Below are 18,921 nucleotides of genomic sequence, written 5' to 3' on the forward strand. Positions count from 1 at the left end.
CCCCTGTTGCAACTGAAATATACGAGCTTTTCTCGTGTCTGAAGGTATAGCTTTGCATTTCTAACGCGTGTCGCTTTCTGCTCTTTCTTTTAGAACATCTTGCACAGAATATTTCCAAGTCACACATGGAAACTTGCCAGTACTTGAGAGAGGAGTTACAGCAGATAACATGGCAAACTTTTCTGCAGGAGGAAATTGAGAACTATCAGAACAAGGTATAAAAGCATGCGAAGATACGACATGGTTTCTTTATAGCATAGTATTTCCATAACACACTGCAAAATTCACTTTTTCACTGCTTTCTCCTTACTATCAGGAATGTGTATTTCTGTGTGTTTTAAAAAAAAATAATACACTAGAATCAAAAGCAGCAAGGTGGTCAGGATATCATTTGCATTTTACAGGTATAGGAAAAGGCAAAGTCATTCTCCTAAAATCTGTCTGTGATAAAGAAGCATAGAAAATAATAGGAATTTTTTCAATCCTAATTGGCATGTTATTTTCTTCTCGTAAATTGTAACGTCCTGGATCAGGAACAACAGAAGCCAAAGCCACCAAGTTTGTGATGTTACATGCTGTGTTTCTGTTTGAGTTTATAAACACAGAGCTCCATCAGATTTCCAGCCTTCCGGGGTCACAGTAATCCTGATTCATGCTCCAGTTGTCCCTCAGTGTTTGGGTTTTACCTGTGGAGCAGTAGTACAGTGCTGCTATGCCAGCAGGGTGTTGGAAGATCAAATCAATGTTATTTCCAACGTGCCTTCCATCCACAAGCTCCTACCAATTAGCTACTTTTGAAAAATGACCTTGGGAAGCACTGCTGAAGCACACTGTTCTTTGAACATATTTTTCATTTCCACTGAAAAATATTTAACCTTTAGGAGTATAATTTTTTCTAGTTTAGGTGATTTCATTATTATCAACACTGGAAAAACTCACTACTTCCACGCCTTCTTTATGTTATTATCAAGATGATCTTCATATATGGACATCTTTGTATGCATGCTTCTGAAGATGAGCTAGGTTGAGAATTTGCATTCAGTACAAAATAGAGAAGGTGATAGGAAAAATATGATCATGCCTTTCTGGTGTAAATTGGCATTTTATTTTCATACAGTGAATAAAGTTCCCACTGAAATGACCAAAATCATTACAATTGGACATTTTTGGCTTATGATAAAAGTACTCCAAGCTGGATCTCTTCTGACATGACTGAAGAAGTCTTCCATGGTTGCATTGTGACTCATCCATATGAGTCCCTGGTTTTGAAGTCAATTCCCCTTGTCTTATAAGCAGACTGTAGCCAGGAGTGTTGGAAAGAACTCACTCCATTTTGTTGTTTGGTTTTCTTTAGCTCAGTTTTGTTTTCTGACAATGAGCTTTCCAAAGCTTGGTTAGTAATTTTGGAATTTCTCTTCTCTCTCAAACAGCAAAGGGAGGTAATGTGGCAGTTATGCGCAGTCAAAATAACAGAAGCTATACAGTATGTAGTGGAATTTGCCAAACGCATTGATGGCTTTATGGAACTGTGTCAAAATGATCAAATTGTGCTTTTAAAAGCAGGTATGTGGGTCAGCTTTAAGGTGTGCTTCTATTAGTTTTGCCTGAGAAAGGTGTTACATGTTATATACAGTGGTTGCATTCACATATATTCATATGCAGTATAATGAATATTTAAAATCAAATAATGGAAAACCTTGCAAATTTTCTGTCTTTGAAGTAATATCATCTTAGTTATTGTGGGGAGAAGGAGTTCAGTTCTATCAAATTTTCATTATGGATAAAGGGAGCAGTGAGTGTGTTAAGATACAAAAATTGGAATTTTTTTTTTTTTTTTTTTTTTTTTTTTTTTTTTTTTTTTTCCCTTTATTGCTAATAGTGAATATTTCAAGGTAAAAATCCAAATTGTTCTATGCAAGATGTTTTAGGAGTAATTCAGGTTACAAATACTGGACCAAGTTGTTAAGGCTTGGTGAACGTATATATAAATGAGCTGCTTTGGCTTCAGAGACTTAATTAATCTAAAAATATCACTGGAGTTTATTAGCATTAACTAAGTTGCTTTAGTGAAACTTCTAAAGGGGTTTATGGGAATTCTTGTAATTCTACCAGCAAACCAAACTATGCTCTGTTACACCACAGCAACTTACTACTCTACTAAACTGACAATGAATGCAGAACATTGTTATTAAATCCTCACTTGCTCTTTGCAACTGAAGGCTCTCCTTCCTTAGTCAAACATCCATTGTTTCTGTTTTAGGGTCTTTAGAGGTTGTGTTCATCAGAATGTGCCGTGCCTTTGACTCCCAGAACAACACAGTCTACTTTGATGGCAAGTATGCTAGCCCAGAGGTTTTCAAGTCCTTAGGTAAGGAAATGTGAAGTGTTGTGTCTTAAAAAAAAAAACAAAAAAACAAACCAGAATAGAAATAATAAGGTGGAAAAGCAAGGGAAAACAGCTGCTTTGAAAAATCAGTCTATAGTATTCAAATAAAAGAGTTGTGGAGCTCAAACTGCTGTTTTGTAAGCTGCCATGCTGGCTCTGTTTGAGGCCAAGCTGATTTCAGGAGGTAAAACAGCTTAACTCTGTGCAGTAAAGGACTGTTGGTGCTGAAGCTCAGCATTTTGATTAGGGTAGAACAGTTTGGACTCACTTGTTGAGAAGCCCATATCTAATATAACATTTCATATATCCTGTTGTAAAAGGCAGCAGATTTTAAGCTAATTTGGGATATACTGATGTTACTGCTTTGAAGATGTTAATGGTGTTTTAAAATCTGCCAAGTCTGGTTATTTCCTGGTAAAGTACTGTAAATCATTTTTTTAAAGTAAACTACATGCAATTTTCATTTTTCCCATGTATTTTTGCTAATTTTAAAAGGATCTATTCACTGGGTATAGATTTGGGCTGTAAGCCACTTTGGAGGCAGTGAAAATACATCAGTGGAGAATGCTGGACAATTACTGAAGTATTCTCTGCCTTTCTAAAACACCTCAAGGTATAAGGTCAGAGCACAAACAGTTCTGGGTTCTAAGGAAATACAACTTGGATCTGTTACCAGCTGTATCCAGAAGTTTAGGCTGGGGAGGCTGAGGAAATCCTCTTCTCTCAGGTTGTGATGCTCTTCAGAGCAGGGCTCACTTTAGACTGTAACTGCATGTGTGACAGCAGCAGTAACCTGAATAACACCTGTGTGAGCAAGAGAATGGATGGAAGGAGACAGAGTTCCTCTTCTGCATGAACCATATTCAGTCAGACCTTGGCTTCTCCCTTTGCTTCCTGCATGTCCCTTGTGTGCCTCTCTCTTCCCCCACTCTGTGTGCTCAATAATCTTAAAATCAGAATTTCTTCAGTCCACACTGACATGACAAAGTTCCATTTAGAACAGAAACAAAGAGCAATTTTGAACTTGAAAATAAATGGTTTGAGATTTATCCATATTTACCCCATGAGAATCCAATGTAGAAAAGACACAGTGTGCAAAACTTTCAGAATCTTGGCTGCCAGGATGTGGGAGCTGGGAACTTGTGAGTGGAGTAATACCCTCAAGGATGAGTGAGATCTCACTGCCATCACTCCACAGTCCTTAAGGAGAAGACCATTTATGAAGTATTTTGCATCTATTTCTCATCTCCATCAGAGTAAATCACTAACTCTGTAGCACTGAAGTAGTTTTAAACAATGTAACAAGAGCTTCCCTTCTTTTTGGCAGGTTGTGAAGACTTCATTAGCTTTGTGTTTGAATTTGGAAAAAGTTTATGTTCTATGCACCTGACAGAAGATGAGATAGCTTTGTTTTCTGCGTTTGTTTTAATGTCAGCAGGTAAGAGATGAAGATTTCCTCTAGATTTATTTGTTAGGGGTTGTTTTTATTTTGAGACCTTTTTAATGATGTTACAATTCTCAGACATTGTGGAAATACCACCTTTTTGAGTGTCACCTCACCAAATTTTTTATTTTAATAAATACATTAAAACTATGAATTTAGGAACCAATCTGTTAAATTGAAAATCCTAATACAAGCCCTTATTTTCCACATTTTCCTCTTGTTGAGGACTCAACTTCTTTGCAAAGGCTTAAATGCATTTGAGTGAGACTCATGAGCCAATCCTGGTGAGACAGGCAGTTACTGAACTCGCATAGCTGGCTTTTCATGTGTATGAGCTTGCACCTGCAGCACAACAGAAAATTTCCAGCATTGCCATTTTAGTGTGACTGGGGACACTGAGAATTGTGGTTCAAGACATCCAAGTCACCCCAGAAGTCAGCCTGGGTCTGCCATGCCTGTGGCTAAAATAAGTTATTAATCACAGGTGAGTGTGCATAGTGTGCTCCAGGTCCTGGAAAGGCTTCTTAGGTCAGGTGGAACAAGGTACTGGGGCAGAAAGTCAGTTTGTGCCTGGCCTGACACCTGAGGAAGGAAACAGTGAGTTCAGACTGCAGCATAGTGGACTCAGGAGTGGTGATGGAAACTTCTATTAGCAATGGTGGATTTAATGAGTCTATCATAAATATGTTCTCATGCTGTTGGCCAGACAGGAAGTGTGCTAGCAAGCTACAGAACCCTACGGTTCTGTCACACCAGGAAGGTGGCAGCTAATACTGTTTCTCTGCCAGAATGTTCAGCTGCTTTTTTTTTTTTTAATAGCTGAATCTTTGCATCTGATTTTTCTGTTAGTCACTGTAAGATCTGTAAATTTTGTTGGTCTTCTGTAAGTTCTGTAAGATCTTAGCAAGAAGATCCTCTCCAACTAATTGTTCGTTATATGATCTATTTGTTTCCCAGTAAAACATTGCTAGCCTCATTTAACACCCTGCATTTTATAGATTTTCTTAGCATATGAATAATAGATCTTACTCAGATGCATTGCATTCTCCTAAATAAGGGCTTTATAAAAGTAACTTTAAGTGCATGTAATAAATATATTTCAAAACCTATTAATTTTGAAGCCCATTTTCTATATGAAAGTATATCACAACTGGAAGGAAGGCTGCAAACAGGACAAAGGAATCTGTATCAGACTTAGTAATTCCTGGTGCGCTGTGATCCATGTGTGCATTACTAGAGGTTTTAACTCCATTTATATTCAGATCGCTCATGGCTTCAAGAGAAAGTAAAAATTGAAAAACTCCAACAGAAGATCCAGCTAGCACTTCAGCACGTCCTACAGAAGAACCACCGAGAAGATGGAATTCTAACAAAGGTAAGAGTAATCCTGTGCCATGTCACAGGACTGTGAAAGAGTGGCTTCATCTGAACATTGCCCTGATTATGGGGTAAAAGCTCATACGCAGCTAATTTATTTATAAACCCAGAATTCTTTGTTCAAAAATCGAGCTGCTCAGTTGAACCTAGTTACTTAAACGTAGAAGAGGTGAAATGGTGATGTTCTAGGGAACAAGGCTGATAATGGTCTGAAAAGGGAGTATTTTTATGTGGAACTCTATGAAAAGTGATGAAGGTTTTTGATAGTTCTCCTACACAACACTCCTGCCACACAGAATACTATTTCAGTGCTACAACATGCATGCCTTAGTATTTGTGGAATCTCAGCCTGCATGACAATTAAGTTGTTATAACATGCAACACACAAAATAAACTTCTTTTTCAGACTTCCATGAGAAGTTCCCCACACAGCCTTTTTCTCAGTTCTTCTAAATACTGATGCCTAGGAAAAAGAGGCACTACCTACTATTATACTAGAGTATCTTCGTGTAATTTCTCAGAATTGGGAAACTGGAGTGATGTTACAAGTAAATCTGAAGAACTGGGGAAATATAAGCACTTTACTTTTAGCTTGCAGAGGTGGCTCCTTTTACACCTCTGCACAGCCAGAGCTTATGCTTCATTTCACACCACAGAATTACTTACAATAGAAGCAGGGTGGTCCAGCCCAGGCTCTGCAGATTTTCTTAATTTCAAATCCTAGCTCATGTAATTTTCTCTCAGTGTACATTTTGGATACCTTTGTCAGAAGAGTCTTCTATATGCTTTGGTACAAATACTTAGTAACTTCAGGGAGTGACCTCATATTTTTGACCCTATTTGAATTAAGGTAAATAAGTCTAATCTATTGCACTGCCAGTTTCCTCCATAATAGTCAGAGTGGGTATAAAAGCCGTCTTCCAAGAGGATAATTTATTGAGTGAAGATCCAGCCCTGAAATACTTGTTTTTCAATCCAGCGAGGAAACCTAATGCCACATTTTCCTAAGAACTTAAAAAAGATTATTTCACAAATACCTGTGAGTCCATTACTTAAATACTTCTAGCAAATATCCATCACTGTGCATCTGAAATTTCCTTATTAAGTTAATAATTTGGTTTGTGAGAGCTTTAATCCTTACAGCAAGATTGGGAGGCCTAGTTCCATGTATGACCATGTGACTTGTGTTCATTTTTTTACAGTTAATATGCAAAGTGTCTACTTTAAGAGCACTGTGTGGACGACATACAGAAAAGCTTATGGCATTTAAAGCAATATACCCAGACATTGTGCGACTTCATTTTCCTCCACTTTACAAGGAGTTGTTCACTTCAGAGTTTGAGCCAGCAATGCAAATTGATGGGTAAACGTATCACCTAAGCACTTCTAGAATGTCTGAAGTACAAACATAAAACAAAAGAAAGGAAAAGAAAAGGAAAAAAAAAAAAAGAGAAAGAAAACCAAGACACTTTATATGGCCCTGCACAGACCTAGGGAGCCAACACACTGCACATCTCTTGGCGGTCGGGGTCAGGCGAAGGATGGGAAACAATGAAACAAAGTTGAACTTGTTTTTCTCATGCATATGATTTCCATTATGCCTACAAATATGGACCCTTTTTCTGTCTCAACTTCTCAATCCTTGACCTCTGTTTACACAGACTGAGGGTACTAATGTCAGAAGGTTGTTTTCTCCTGTAGTTCAATCCCCAGACTTTTGACAGAACAATCAATTTGTTGGTCAGAACAGAGTCCACCTAGTAATCAGCGACTGGTGTGCATTGCAGAGATTTCAGCATCAGTTTGCACAACTTGCTCATTGTTTCATGAAGGACAATTTTTTTTCACCTACCACTGTTTGCCAGTAGACAGAACGGCATGAAAAGGGTCCATAGCAATAGCAACAATAGCATTATAATATATTACAGGGTAAATGGGCATGAAGACTATATATAGCAAAAGAGATATTGTTTATATATTGTTTTAATTAATATAAAATGTAGTTACTGGTATAGCTTTTCTTGTTGAATTGATAAGGCACTTTCATTTTGCACCTTTTTCTTTAAATTAAATGCTAGCGTGTTCATTGTTGTGTTGCATGTGCACCAGAAATTCAAGTTTAACTGAAAAAGGTTTGGCAGGTACTGGTACATTGGGAGGTATTTATGCTGCTGTTTTCCATGTTACTTTTAAAGAGAGGCTGGTCATATCCTGAAATGGTTAGAGATTTTTTAAAGAATTGAAAATAATGACAGTTTTCTACATTAAAATAATCTTTTCAGAAGTTAAATTCAAAGGTACTTTTATTTTCAAGTCTTTCAAACCTGAATGTTTCAAAGTCAAAAGCCTCATTTTCAAAGGTTCTGAATTTCCAGTGTCAGAGTTGAACTAATTAATTACCGATCATTTACAAATTAGTAACACAACATCTTTGAAAATCAGGCTGTTAAATAGTGTATTCCTGCCCATGATAAATCCAGGTTTGAAAGTATTTATTGAATTCTGTATCTACAGTAAAAGTACGTGTGTATGACATGCTTGCGGAAAAGTAATTTTTACATGTGATATTACATACTTTTGTACTCCATATCGTAAACAATGCCTTCAAATGCCAAGCTGTAGCCTATCGAATTCCATAGGTCTGTCTTTGACTTCAGTGAGGTGAGACACACTGACCCCTGTTGTTCCAGCATCCAGCAGTTCAGTTTCAGGGAGCTGAGCAGAGAAGTCTGTTCTCTCCATGTTTAAAAAGATGCACTTTAAAGTTGATCAGATAGGGACAGACTAAGAAAGGAAAGGCACACTGTTGCTAGAAAACATTAGTTTGTACTCAGTACCAGCCTGGAAATCATTAATATCAGAAACCTGCATTCTGTAATTCTGATTCCTGTATTGCATAACCAACCAATAAGCTGAATCTTGCAGTGTTATTAATTACCATTCCCTTCAGGAAGAATTCTATCTCTGAGCAAAGCTGGCAGTAAATGTAGTTCTGAAGGAAGCAGATTCACATAAACAACATCACAAACTGTGGCTGTTTGAGCCAGAGGTGTATAATTGGGTTTGGATGAGATGAAGATGCATAACTGGATGCCATGTAGGCCATCGCAAATTCAGTTTTGATGAAGTACCTAAGAAAAAGCTGGGAACATCAAAAAATGAAAAGGAGTGAGATAGAATGTGCCCTACTGCTTTAACTTCCAAGGGTAAACAATCTCTTAGTTATGTTATAGTTGTTGAGAAGTAACAAGTGAATAGACGCACACCGAAGCCTAAGTATTGTAAAAAGCAGAATCAGATCAGTGGGTTCTTATTAGCAAAATATAGGTTTATTCTATGATTTGAACATGTTTCCTTTGGGGTCAAATAGAAACATTTATCTATGACACTTAATAAAAATGTTCCAGTCTAGCACATCAGGGAAGGTTACAGCTATCACTCATCTCTAGACTTTGAAAGGAGGGTGAGAGCAGAGCATCACACTGCCTCCTCAGGGCAGTGTGCCCTGGAGTGTGGGAGGGGAACACCTGCAGTGCTGTGAGCACTGGGATGGAGGCAGGAGAGGGCTTTTGGAAAAAGTCCATTGAGCTGTCTTTTTCCTGCTCCATTCTGCCTGCTCCTGAAGAGGTGGCTCACAGCCCAGCACATGCTCTCTCCACTCCCACTGAAACACTTTTCCTAAGATCATTGTTTACTTTATTGGAGTAACTGGCATTATATGGTACTTGCATTCTAATGTGTATTCCTATTTTTGAAGCACCTCTTTAACAAATGTTTTCTGAATGTGACCAGCCTTAGGTGCTAGTCCTGTAAAGATCAACTAAACTTAATCTCAGTGTCAACTAATGAATAGTGAAGTAACACCTTACTTTTTTAGAGAGCAAGATACACCTCCTACTTCTGACAATGTAGACTACCAGGCAAAATATGGGGATTAGTTTTCAGTCACATCTTACTCTTACCTTTTCATGATGAATATTAGTATATTACCAGGCATCTAGGTGCCAGTGGTTTTGTTTGGAATCTGTTTAGCATATTTACATTCATAAAACATTGACAATATAAGTCTTGGAGCATTTACTAATAAAATACATAACAATACAAAGGTTTCAAATAAGGCCTTAGCTGAGATTGATCTTCCAGGCCAGAAAGTACTGTTGTTTTCGTTTGTGGGAGCTCATGTGTACTGGGACCTTGTTAAATCAGGCTGAACATACACACCCCAAGTAACTCTGCTTTCCTGGTCACAGTTAACAGCCACTTGGCAATAGAGTGTAATTTTTGGGTGGCCCTTCATGGAGAGGGGAAAAAACAGCAGACACACTGATAAGACATCTGTTGCCAAGGAGGGTTTTATGCAAGGGGATAACACCAGAATGGCTGGCTGGAGATGGCCATGTAAGAACCTAGCACAGCAGAGGAAATGCCCTCTGCAAAACCCCTGGGACTGTGGCCTGGTATCAGATGATCAACCAGTTAAAAACCACTGGAGGTCAATGGATATTCACATGAGTATTTTCATCATCTGCCCAGTTCACTATAATTAAAAACACTAGGATAGCTGAACATAATATTTTAAGTTTAGAGGACCTAGTCCTGCACAGATATTTTCCTTGGGAGTTAAATCTATCCCTGGAGATGTTTTCTGGCTTTCTAGGAAGAGCTACTAGACTATACTGTCATATGAACCACCCTAATATGTCATCAGCTCCAGATGGAATTAGGTAAAAAGGGAGGCTGTTTTTAAGTTTGGTTGTTCTTTATTAGCTTATCTTAGTATGAATACCAAGATATCTGTCTATGTGCACCTGTGTGTGTGTGAGGGAGTCCATTGTGTGTGCACATGAGTGTATGTGTGGGATGCGTGAGTGGCTGCTTCTAGGCTGTTAAGTGTCAATGGAATAAAGAAATGTATTCAAAATACTTAAGTCAAAAATAGAAGGTGGTAAAAAGATTTATTCTATACAAAGCCTTGTCTGGACCACTTTAGAGAGACTTCTATTTTTTTAACCCTTCTATAAATGTTTGATGGCACTTGAAATATTCCTGCAATAAAATGTGATTTGTGTAAACATTAAAAAAAAAAAAAAGATTTTGTAATGTGAAACAATGAAAGAAAGTAATGTAATTTTTCTAAAAAACAAAAAAAAAAAACCACAAACGAACAAACTTTGTATTATTTTCTTGATGGAATTTGTCTATTTGTCTTTGGAAAACTTTTTATTTCATTGAATGTGCCATAGTAGAGGTGTGTTTTTCTTTTTCTTTCTTGTTTTTTATTTTTACATTTTAGATTACAGGAATAGCTGTGTTCCGACATTCCAAAATGCAAGATGACATAGCAGTCATGATTAAAAGGTTTGATTAGTAAGCTTCAATCATTGTTGCTTTTTTTGCACATGTTCTTCATTCCTCTACAGTGCAATATGTACATAGAGCACTTGCGGGTGTAACCTTGATCCCTCAGGGAAAAATACATATTTGTACAGGATTTTTCTTTTTTTTGCCTTTTTTCTTTTCTTTCCTTTTTTTCTTTTTTTTCTTTTTTTTTTTTTTTTTTTTTTTTTTTTTTTTTTTTTTTTTTTGCTAAGGAATGTCGATTGAATCACTTGTCTGTTGTTGAGGGGCAGCCAGATAATAATCCTAAACCACTGTCACAAAACATTGATTGTTTAAATTTTGTGCCCTTTTATTATTTAAAAAAGAAAAATAAAAGTTATTTTCTGACAGTTCTTTGTGCTGATTGGTGAAAAAAAGGGTAAATAGATTAAGCACCTTATGATTGACTTAACTGTGAATGACAATCCATCTCGTTATCAACAAGAGAAGCCCTATCATTTTGGAGCTGGGGTTATAAGTCAGAAACTAATGTGCTCAGGGATCTTCTAAAACTCTTCAACAGGGTGGCCAGTACTGCTGGTGGAACAAATTACTTTTTAAAAAATATGCTAGTATTTCTTCCCTTCCCCCTGCCCCCCAGGCACAAGAGAACTGGATATTTTTTTTTTAACCAAATGCTCTATGTGTGCCTCATTCTCTTGCTCACTCTTGCAGTAAAGCTGCTTTTTGGTTGGTATTGTGATCAAAACAGAACTGCTCCAAATAGTGCAAAGATTTTGCAATTATATTTTAGAAAATAAATGCTGACCCACTAAATAAATGACTGAAATTAATTTCAATACCCTCTGAACATTTTTATAATGATAGGACTACTTTTTCAGCTGAAATTCAGTGTTCTGCAATAGAAAGCGGCTTTTTAGTATTTAAGTTATTATCAAAGAAAATGAATCAGTTCGTGAGAATACAGTAAGAATGAAAAGGTCATGGTTAGGTTTCATCAGTGAAGTCACATAGAAAGGAGCACATATCTGCAGGAATACAAGAACAACACTTCAAATGTTGTCTGTCATTGTTGCAGATGTTCTGTGGTAAAGCCAAAACCTGACTGGAAAGAAACACTGAGGCTGAATAGGTTTTCATATCTAGTACATCAAATACAGCAATTCCAAGTGATTTTACAATGGCACCAAAACCCAGCAATGTTTAGAAGTCTCCCAGTGCCAAACTATAGGATGCTTGAAGCCTGTCCCAGTTAGGTTTGTTTTATGGCTTCACATTCTTCTGAAAATGCAAGTAAACAACTACGAACAAAATGAGCAAGACTGCAACACCTTGGTTACATTGGAAAGAGAGTGAATTTGATTTCTCCATCCAATGTGTCTGCTTGGAGAAAGCCCCAGTTTTCTGGTATTTTTGAGGGTTTTTTTCCATGGGTATACAGCTACCAGTTGGTTACTTTAGATTGCTTCATAAATAGGGAAACCATCCTTACAGTTTCACAAGCTGACAGCTGAGTTTAGCTTGGAATGGCTTCCCAAGGCAGACTAGCGCTTAGCAAGTGTGATCAGTTGGTGTTCTGGCATCTTCAGCAGAAGAGGATTCCTCCTGCTGATTGACAGTGCACCCGATTCTTTACATACTTGCACATCAATTAAACACTCTTAGAACGGACAACCTATAAGATGTTTTAACTGTGTAGTGGGATGATCCAAGTATTACAGTATCTTTTTTTGGATTCACATAGACAATCCCCAGTCTGTACTTGATGAACAAAACAGGTTACACAGTGTAAGCTGTACAAATGACGTGTATTTTTTTCCCTAGACATTCCTAAACTCCTCAATATAGACAAACCTATTAATATAAATGCCAGAAACAGCACTTACTACACAATATCCAAAAATAATAAGCAATTTTCTCTTGAGTATGGAATTCTATCTGTGCTAGCTGATTCACATTGCACAGAACATCTTTATTTTCCCTAGCTGGAGAAACATAACTATTAGAATTATTTTTTAATTATTAATACTAATATTTATCACTTTTAAAGTTACATCCATTAATATATTTGAATATTAGCCTCTTTCTTTTTGTTTAAATATTTCTGTCAGTTAATCATTTGGTGGAAATGAGGGCAAATGCATATAGATACCAAATACAACAACAAAAAGAAAAGTTTTAACATGTAAATGAGTATTTATTTTAAAATCCTTGCAGTATGTGCTTTAATTCTAGTACTGTGATAATGGCTTGCTACATAATGCTAAGTCACTGGACTTGAGGAGAAAAATACATAACATAATTTACAGTCTTTCTCTGGAACTTTATTCAGGTACTAAATAGAATTTTAACATCTAAACAGAAGCTGTATTCTACCTTTTCCATCTATAATGTTGCTGTTTGTCCTTTTTTTTTTTTTTTTTTGCCTTTATCATTGGTAGAATATAGCAATAACTTTATAGCAATAAGTAGGCTATCCAAATAAGAAAAAAAAAAAAATGATAAAGGCTTCAGATCAATACTCATAGGCTCACTTCTTCTGCCACAATATTCACTTGTATGTCTTCCCTCATAATCTTATTACTTCTTCGAGCTGAACTCCACAATCAAGTTGTTCAACTTGATGTGTAACATCACACTTTGTTAACATCTGCATGTTTTCAGTGTTCACATGTCCTATGTATACTTGTGTTCCTATGTTAGTGTTTCTCAAGGTTTCTGAAGGCACAATCTCTATGAGCTATATTTCTGCACAGGGCTCTGTGTTGGAATTGACTTAGGTTTCCTGGGGCAGGGAGTGTGAATCAGCTGGAATGACTGGCAGCATTTCCCAAGTGAAGGAACCCAGCTGCTGCAGGTACTTGGGAACTCTCCGGCCGCTGCAAATGCAAAGTGCAGTCCCCAGCCGGCTCTTGCAGCTCCTCCGTGCAGCCCTCCGTGGGGCTGAGCTGCAGTTCCCGAGTTCCCAGCCCAGCGCGCTCCTTGTAGCCAGCACGAGCACGTGCTTCGCGCTGGAGCGCCTGCACTTCACAAAGAACCGAGCTGGGTGTGCCGGGTGTTTTGATCATGATCTAAACACTTGGGCATCATTCAAACAACCAGTTGTGACTTTCAGTTTGAGAAACACTACCCTGAATTACCCCACAAAGTCTTAATGTAGATGCACAAACTTTACAGGAACTTGCAATCTGTAATGCTATCTATATCTAATGCAGAGAATTCATAAGCAATACAGTGAATTTTACTTCACAAAAAGGCATACGTACTGTACACCTTTTAAAATCCAAAATGTTCCTCATTTCTACATTGATTTAGAAACAAGGTACAGAACAGTGGTTACTATTTGAAGTATTAGGACATTAACTGGCTGCTTCTTTATATGTAACTGTATTGTCTGCCTGCTCCTTTTCTGGAGATGTGTTTTTGTATTGGATGTTTGGGCCAATGGGAGGCTTCAAGCTACAATGTATTTTCCCAGATTAAATATATTTAACATATGACAAACCCCAGACAAGGCTTTTTAAAATGTATAAAGAACTGCAGTGTTAGGTGGTTTATTTGCAAACTGTTTTCAATGTTGTCCATTTTTATGGCACCTTTAACAATATTCTTGTTTCCAAAGTACGAAAAAAAAAAAGGTTAAAAATATTCTAGCCATAACTGAATGTCAAGCAATAAAAACAAATGACTTTTTGTGCATAGATTTAAAAGAAATACAAGTTTTAGACATCTGCATGTAAATGCAAATCTCTTGTTTACTGCTTTCCTAAACTTGAGCAACTGATTCCTTATTTTACTACTAATTTAAGGACTTGTAATGGCCTGTAAACATTTTATCTTGCTCTATTCTTTCAACTCTAACTTTGTCTCTGCTTTGGAGTCATAATATTTAATGTTGTTCTGCTCACCTCTATACAGTTAAATTTTTGCTTTCATTCTGTATAGATAAAATTATACTATAAACAGCCTACACAGTGCAAATATTTATCTGTTTATCAAATACCACATTATGCTGTATAATATCTGTTTTACTATATAATCTATTTTAGACATAGCTGTTTAGAACTAGAGTGTGCTATTTTTGTGTTTTTCTGATGTGTGGTGCTAGATAAGTTACTTTTGTGAACAAAAACAAACAAACCCCTTTTATTCCTAGACAATACCACCTTTGGGTCTTGTTAATTTCACTGAGTATAACTATATATAAATATATATATTTGTGTATATATATATATACACCAACATATGCCCAACAAGTACCTGTATCAGAGTACAAGATTTGGGACATGGTTTTCTCTTTAAATGCATAGTGTCATTATATAAATTATTCTATAGTATATTTAATAAGGAGAAAATTACTTCACCGGTACAGATACTTGATATCAAATGTAGATTTTTTTTCTACATTATTAACATTATTAATTATTAATGTTATTAAAATTGTTCTGTCCAGCTTGTTATCCTTTTGGTTACTAAAACAGTCTGCCTGTATTGTATTAAAAATAAGAAAAACATCTAATCTGCCAGTATAAAATAATTACAAAATGCTGTCTGTCTGAAAGGGAGGTAGTTATTTGGCTTGTTGGGAGAATTCTATCCTGTTGTTGCATTGGAAATTTATAGATGTTATTCTGCTGGGTGCCTTCCTCCCTCCTCACTTTAAATAGGATCTGTACACGCTCAGACTGTGGATGTTACTGGGCCATGCCTACACACTTAACTCCAGATACTGTAAATAGGAATGTTCTGTAAATCTGCCATGATGGATGGCTAAATTCAGTCCCTGGATATGCTTTATACACCATGCATACATATCCAAGGACAGCCAGTAGCAACTAAAGTTAATTAAGAAGTGGAATTTGTGACGTTTTGTCAGGTATGGGGGTTTTGTTTTTATTTTTTCATGTATACCTTAATTTACGTAGTCATATACCCTTCAAAATATTCCTATCCCCTGTTCCTTTCATTCTAGATATTTTCATGTTAATTCTTAAAAACTGATGGATATCAAATATCTAACTAAGGAGGTAATTAACCTTTTAAATATTTATTAGAATTTTTCTGTAATATTACTGAATTTATAAGATCTTTAGCAAAGATTTTTGAGCAATTTATTAATAACAATGTTTCTGTTTACTGCACTTTTTGATAATAGAAGGTAGTGAATTTTAAAGCCATGGTTCTTGGCTTCCATGCACTGCTTTTATACCCTCAATCCAAGGAATATATATATATAAATAATTTTTTTTAAACAGCAAACATACTGTTGACCTAAAAACAAAAACAAACTTTACTGCACCATGGGTATATTTTCATAAGTGGAATGTTTAACTGCAAACACTATCAGGACAATTATAAAAACCTCTTGAAGCTACAATCGTATTTAAATATAAGCCATGACAATTTTGTTTTCCCTTCTTGATTTAAGTCACCTTTTGATATTTTCAAAGAGAAGGACTCACTCTTAAATTTGTACGTACCAACCTATAGGTAATGCCAGGAACACATTCTCCCTGTTGTTTTAATAGTTTGATATATTTATGCAAAACCATTTGGTTAACATTTATCCTCCCTCTTTACTAAATGTTCAACATACCAACACCAGAATAAATGCTGATTACAAATATACATCAGATTGAAGATGAAGCACACAGACTTAAAAACCTCGTTGAGTGATATGCTCAAATTTCTGTAAATACACACAAGTTTAATGCAATTATACTGTACATGTAAATATGTGCTGTCTGTTATGTGTACAGTATGTATAAATTCCTTTTCTAGCCACAGTAAAATGTAAGCCATCAAGAGGATGTGGTATTGTACTAAACCTTTGCTAATGATCTTTACCCAGTCACTTCACTTCTCCCTTCCATAGACCTTTCCAACTCTTACGATAGCCTGCTTATATTCAAGTTTGTTATTTTACTCGGTCCCGAAAAAGGTATTTTGATTCATTTTGTAAATATGACTGTAAAAATAAGAGATTTAATGTTGTCTTTTAAATACTCCAATTTTCATTCTAATATGAATGTTGTTATATTGTACTTAGAAACCGTACCTTTAATATTACATTACCTTTATTAAGTGCATTGAACACATCGATTTTAGATGTGCTTTATGTACTCTTATCCTGTAATAAAACTTCAGCTTCTAATGGGAAAATCTGTCTTAATTTTTTTTGTCAGTCGCATCTTCCTTGATTTTCTGAATTATGGTTTATTAGGTTTATTCCTTAAGGAATGCACTGATGCAAAATTAGACTACTCATATTAGAGCTGGTTTAGCACGTACACCATGTTTTGTCAGCAGGGAAACAAGATGACCCCCCAAACACCTTTTGGCCAATGAGAGCTTTAAACCTTCTCAGAATGAACATGGATTAATGTAGCTTCCCTGTGTTTGAAGGTGCCTTGTTTGAAACCACAATTCACTACATCAAGTGCAAAATACAAGAAATTTGGCACAAAACTCTCCCAGTGAACACTCTCAGCAGAAATACTGCTTTAGGTCAGATCTAAATGAGGAGTTGGGTTTTAAAATTTAAATTTTAATACAATTTAGGCATTGAAAGTCAAAGGTACCACTCCCCTCTGCTGTGCTAACTTTGGGAATACCTGAATGTGTCAGCAGCATGCTTGGTCTTAAGACTTCAGGCATGTGAAATTGTCCTTCTGCATCTACTCAGAAATGCCTCAGTCTTGACAGAGCTTTTAACAGCTCAGTATTTATATGCCTGACCATGATCCAGAAATAGATTCTAGCATTCATCTTTGAAGCACTGTATCTGGAAGCAGCCTTCACCTACAGATCAACTCTACAAAAAAAGTGGTGTAAGTGATAACTTCTAGAGTGGTAGCATTAAGCAGTGCCATGTGTTCTACAGCAGTCAAGACACTGAAAACACAGATTTAATTTTCTTATCCTCAGGACATGATCCTGCCCAGTTTTCCCAGTCACAGGAGAGTTCCTAGCCATCAACATACAGGTTAGGGAACAGCTTTATCAAGAACTGTATAGTTCTACCTAAAACACAGGAATTTTTCTAAGTGAGACAAACTGAAGACTCCTGTGGCTGCCCATAAGGAAACCATTAGGAAAGCTAAACTGTACATTAGGAGGTGGTGGGTTTGACCTCTGATTATTTCACAGAATCACAGAACTAGAGAGGGTTACAGGGACTTCAGAGGTCACAAGCAGGGTCTCCTTGAGCTGGTTGCCCAGGACCATGCCTAGCTTTTGACTATTTCCAAGGATGGTGACTTCAAAACCTCCCTGGGCAACCTGTGCTACTGTTTCATCACCCTCACAGTGGAAACCTGTTTCCTGATGTTCATGTTTGTATCATGGAAGTACAAAGATCACCAGTAGGAAGTAGCAGTATCTTAATTTAAAAAAAAAAAAAAAAAAAAAAAAAAAAAAAAAAAAAAAAGCACAAACACCAGATACTGCAGGTTTTAGAGCGATTCAGCCTGAAGTAGGAAGATTTAAGCTGCCACATTCACCAAGATAAGCGTTCCTGTAATTCAGAACTGTTACCATACCTGGGTTGGGAACTAAGATCACTCCTTACAAGGGGGTAATTCCATGGCTGGGCTCTGGATGGGTCTATCCAGTGGGATAGAAAACCTTTCTGCTTCTCTAAGATAAACAAATCAAGAGGGCAGAATTAAAATCACTATCCTTAAAACTGATTTGTAGGCAAGCTGAAGACTCCCTTGTTGGTGGGTTTGGAAATCAGTCTGAATGATTATTCTAGGTTTTCCCAGAGATTTGGGTAATAGTGCCCCATTTTTATCACAGGACACCAGGCACATGCTCTGCCCTCATCATTTCCCCATCTTTAGAGCAATGACCGGCATCACCTTTTCTTGTAACACCACAAGCAAATGAGTTTCCATCACCCAGACCTATGGGTTCTGAGAATACCCGAATTCCAAATTTTGCCACACCGGGAAGCCTGCCCATCCGTTAAAAAAGATTTTGCGGCGCTGCTCACGACATGTGAGCCAGGGAAACTGAACGCCTAAGAGAGGAAGGAAGCTGCTGAACCCAGCCTTCTCTATGGGCACCTCAGCCCTCGCGCCTCCAACCCCTCAATGAGAGGCTGCCCCCCACCACTGCACACCCAGAGCGGGAGAAGCCACACGGTATACCCATCCTCTGCCCAGGGCCCCACCTCTGAAACACTCGGGGAGGGGTGGGATGTGCCGCCCAAGACATCCACCTCCTGCCCAGGCCACGCCTGTGAACACGCACAGTACAGCTCCGCGCCATCATCCGCCCCGCCCGCCACAAAATGGCGACCACACTCTGAGGCGCTACTTTAGCACGTGTCCCTATTGGCTGGCTCAGAACACCTGACCCATGCGCCGGG

General features: G+C 37.3%; 1 protein-coding gene and 1 long non-coding RNA gene across 5 annotated transcripts in view; one reads left to right on the top strand and one right to left on the bottom strand.

Annotated features, from left to right (window-relative positions):
* The window catches only part of LOC128813635 (nuclear receptor ROR-alpha), a 249,576-nt gene extending 232,867 nt beyond the window's left edge, over positions 1–16,709 (top strand). For all 4 annotated transcript variants that reach the window (XM_053988924.1, XM_053988923.1, XM_053988926.1 and 1 more), the window contains 6 exons: positions 94–215; positions 1,431–1,563; positions 2,261–2,368; positions 3,714–3,824; positions 5,093–5,205; positions 6,410–16,709. In XM_053988924.1, coding sequence (XP_053844899.1) covers positions 94–215; positions 1,431–1,563; positions 2,261–2,368; positions 3,714–3,824; positions 5,093–5,205; positions 6,410–6,574 — 752 coding nt within the window. In that variant the 3' untranslated portion in view covers positions 6,575–16,709. The remainder of the gene's footprint in view (positions 1–93; positions 216–1,430; positions 1,564–2,260; positions 2,369–3,713; positions 3,825–5,092; positions 5,206–6,409) is intronic.
* Positions 3,015–18,822, bottom strand: LOC128813637 (uncharacterized). The gene is made up of 3 exons (XR_008439114.1): positions 18,724–18,822; positions 18,089–18,185; positions 3,015–3,190 (listed from the first exon to the last, which is right to left on the bottom strand). It is a non-coding gene; the product is annotated as an uncharacterized LOC128813637 (long non-coding RNA).
* Positions 18,823–18,921: the final 99 nt, after the last annotated feature.

This window comes from Vidua macroura, chromosome 12, assembly GCF_024509145.1.
Source record: "Vidua macroura isolate BioBank_ID:100142 chromosome 12, ASM2450914v1, whole genome shotgun sequence".
Taxonomy (NCBI): Eukaryota; Metazoa; Chordata; class Aves; order Passeriformes; family Viduidae; genus Vidua; species Vidua macroura.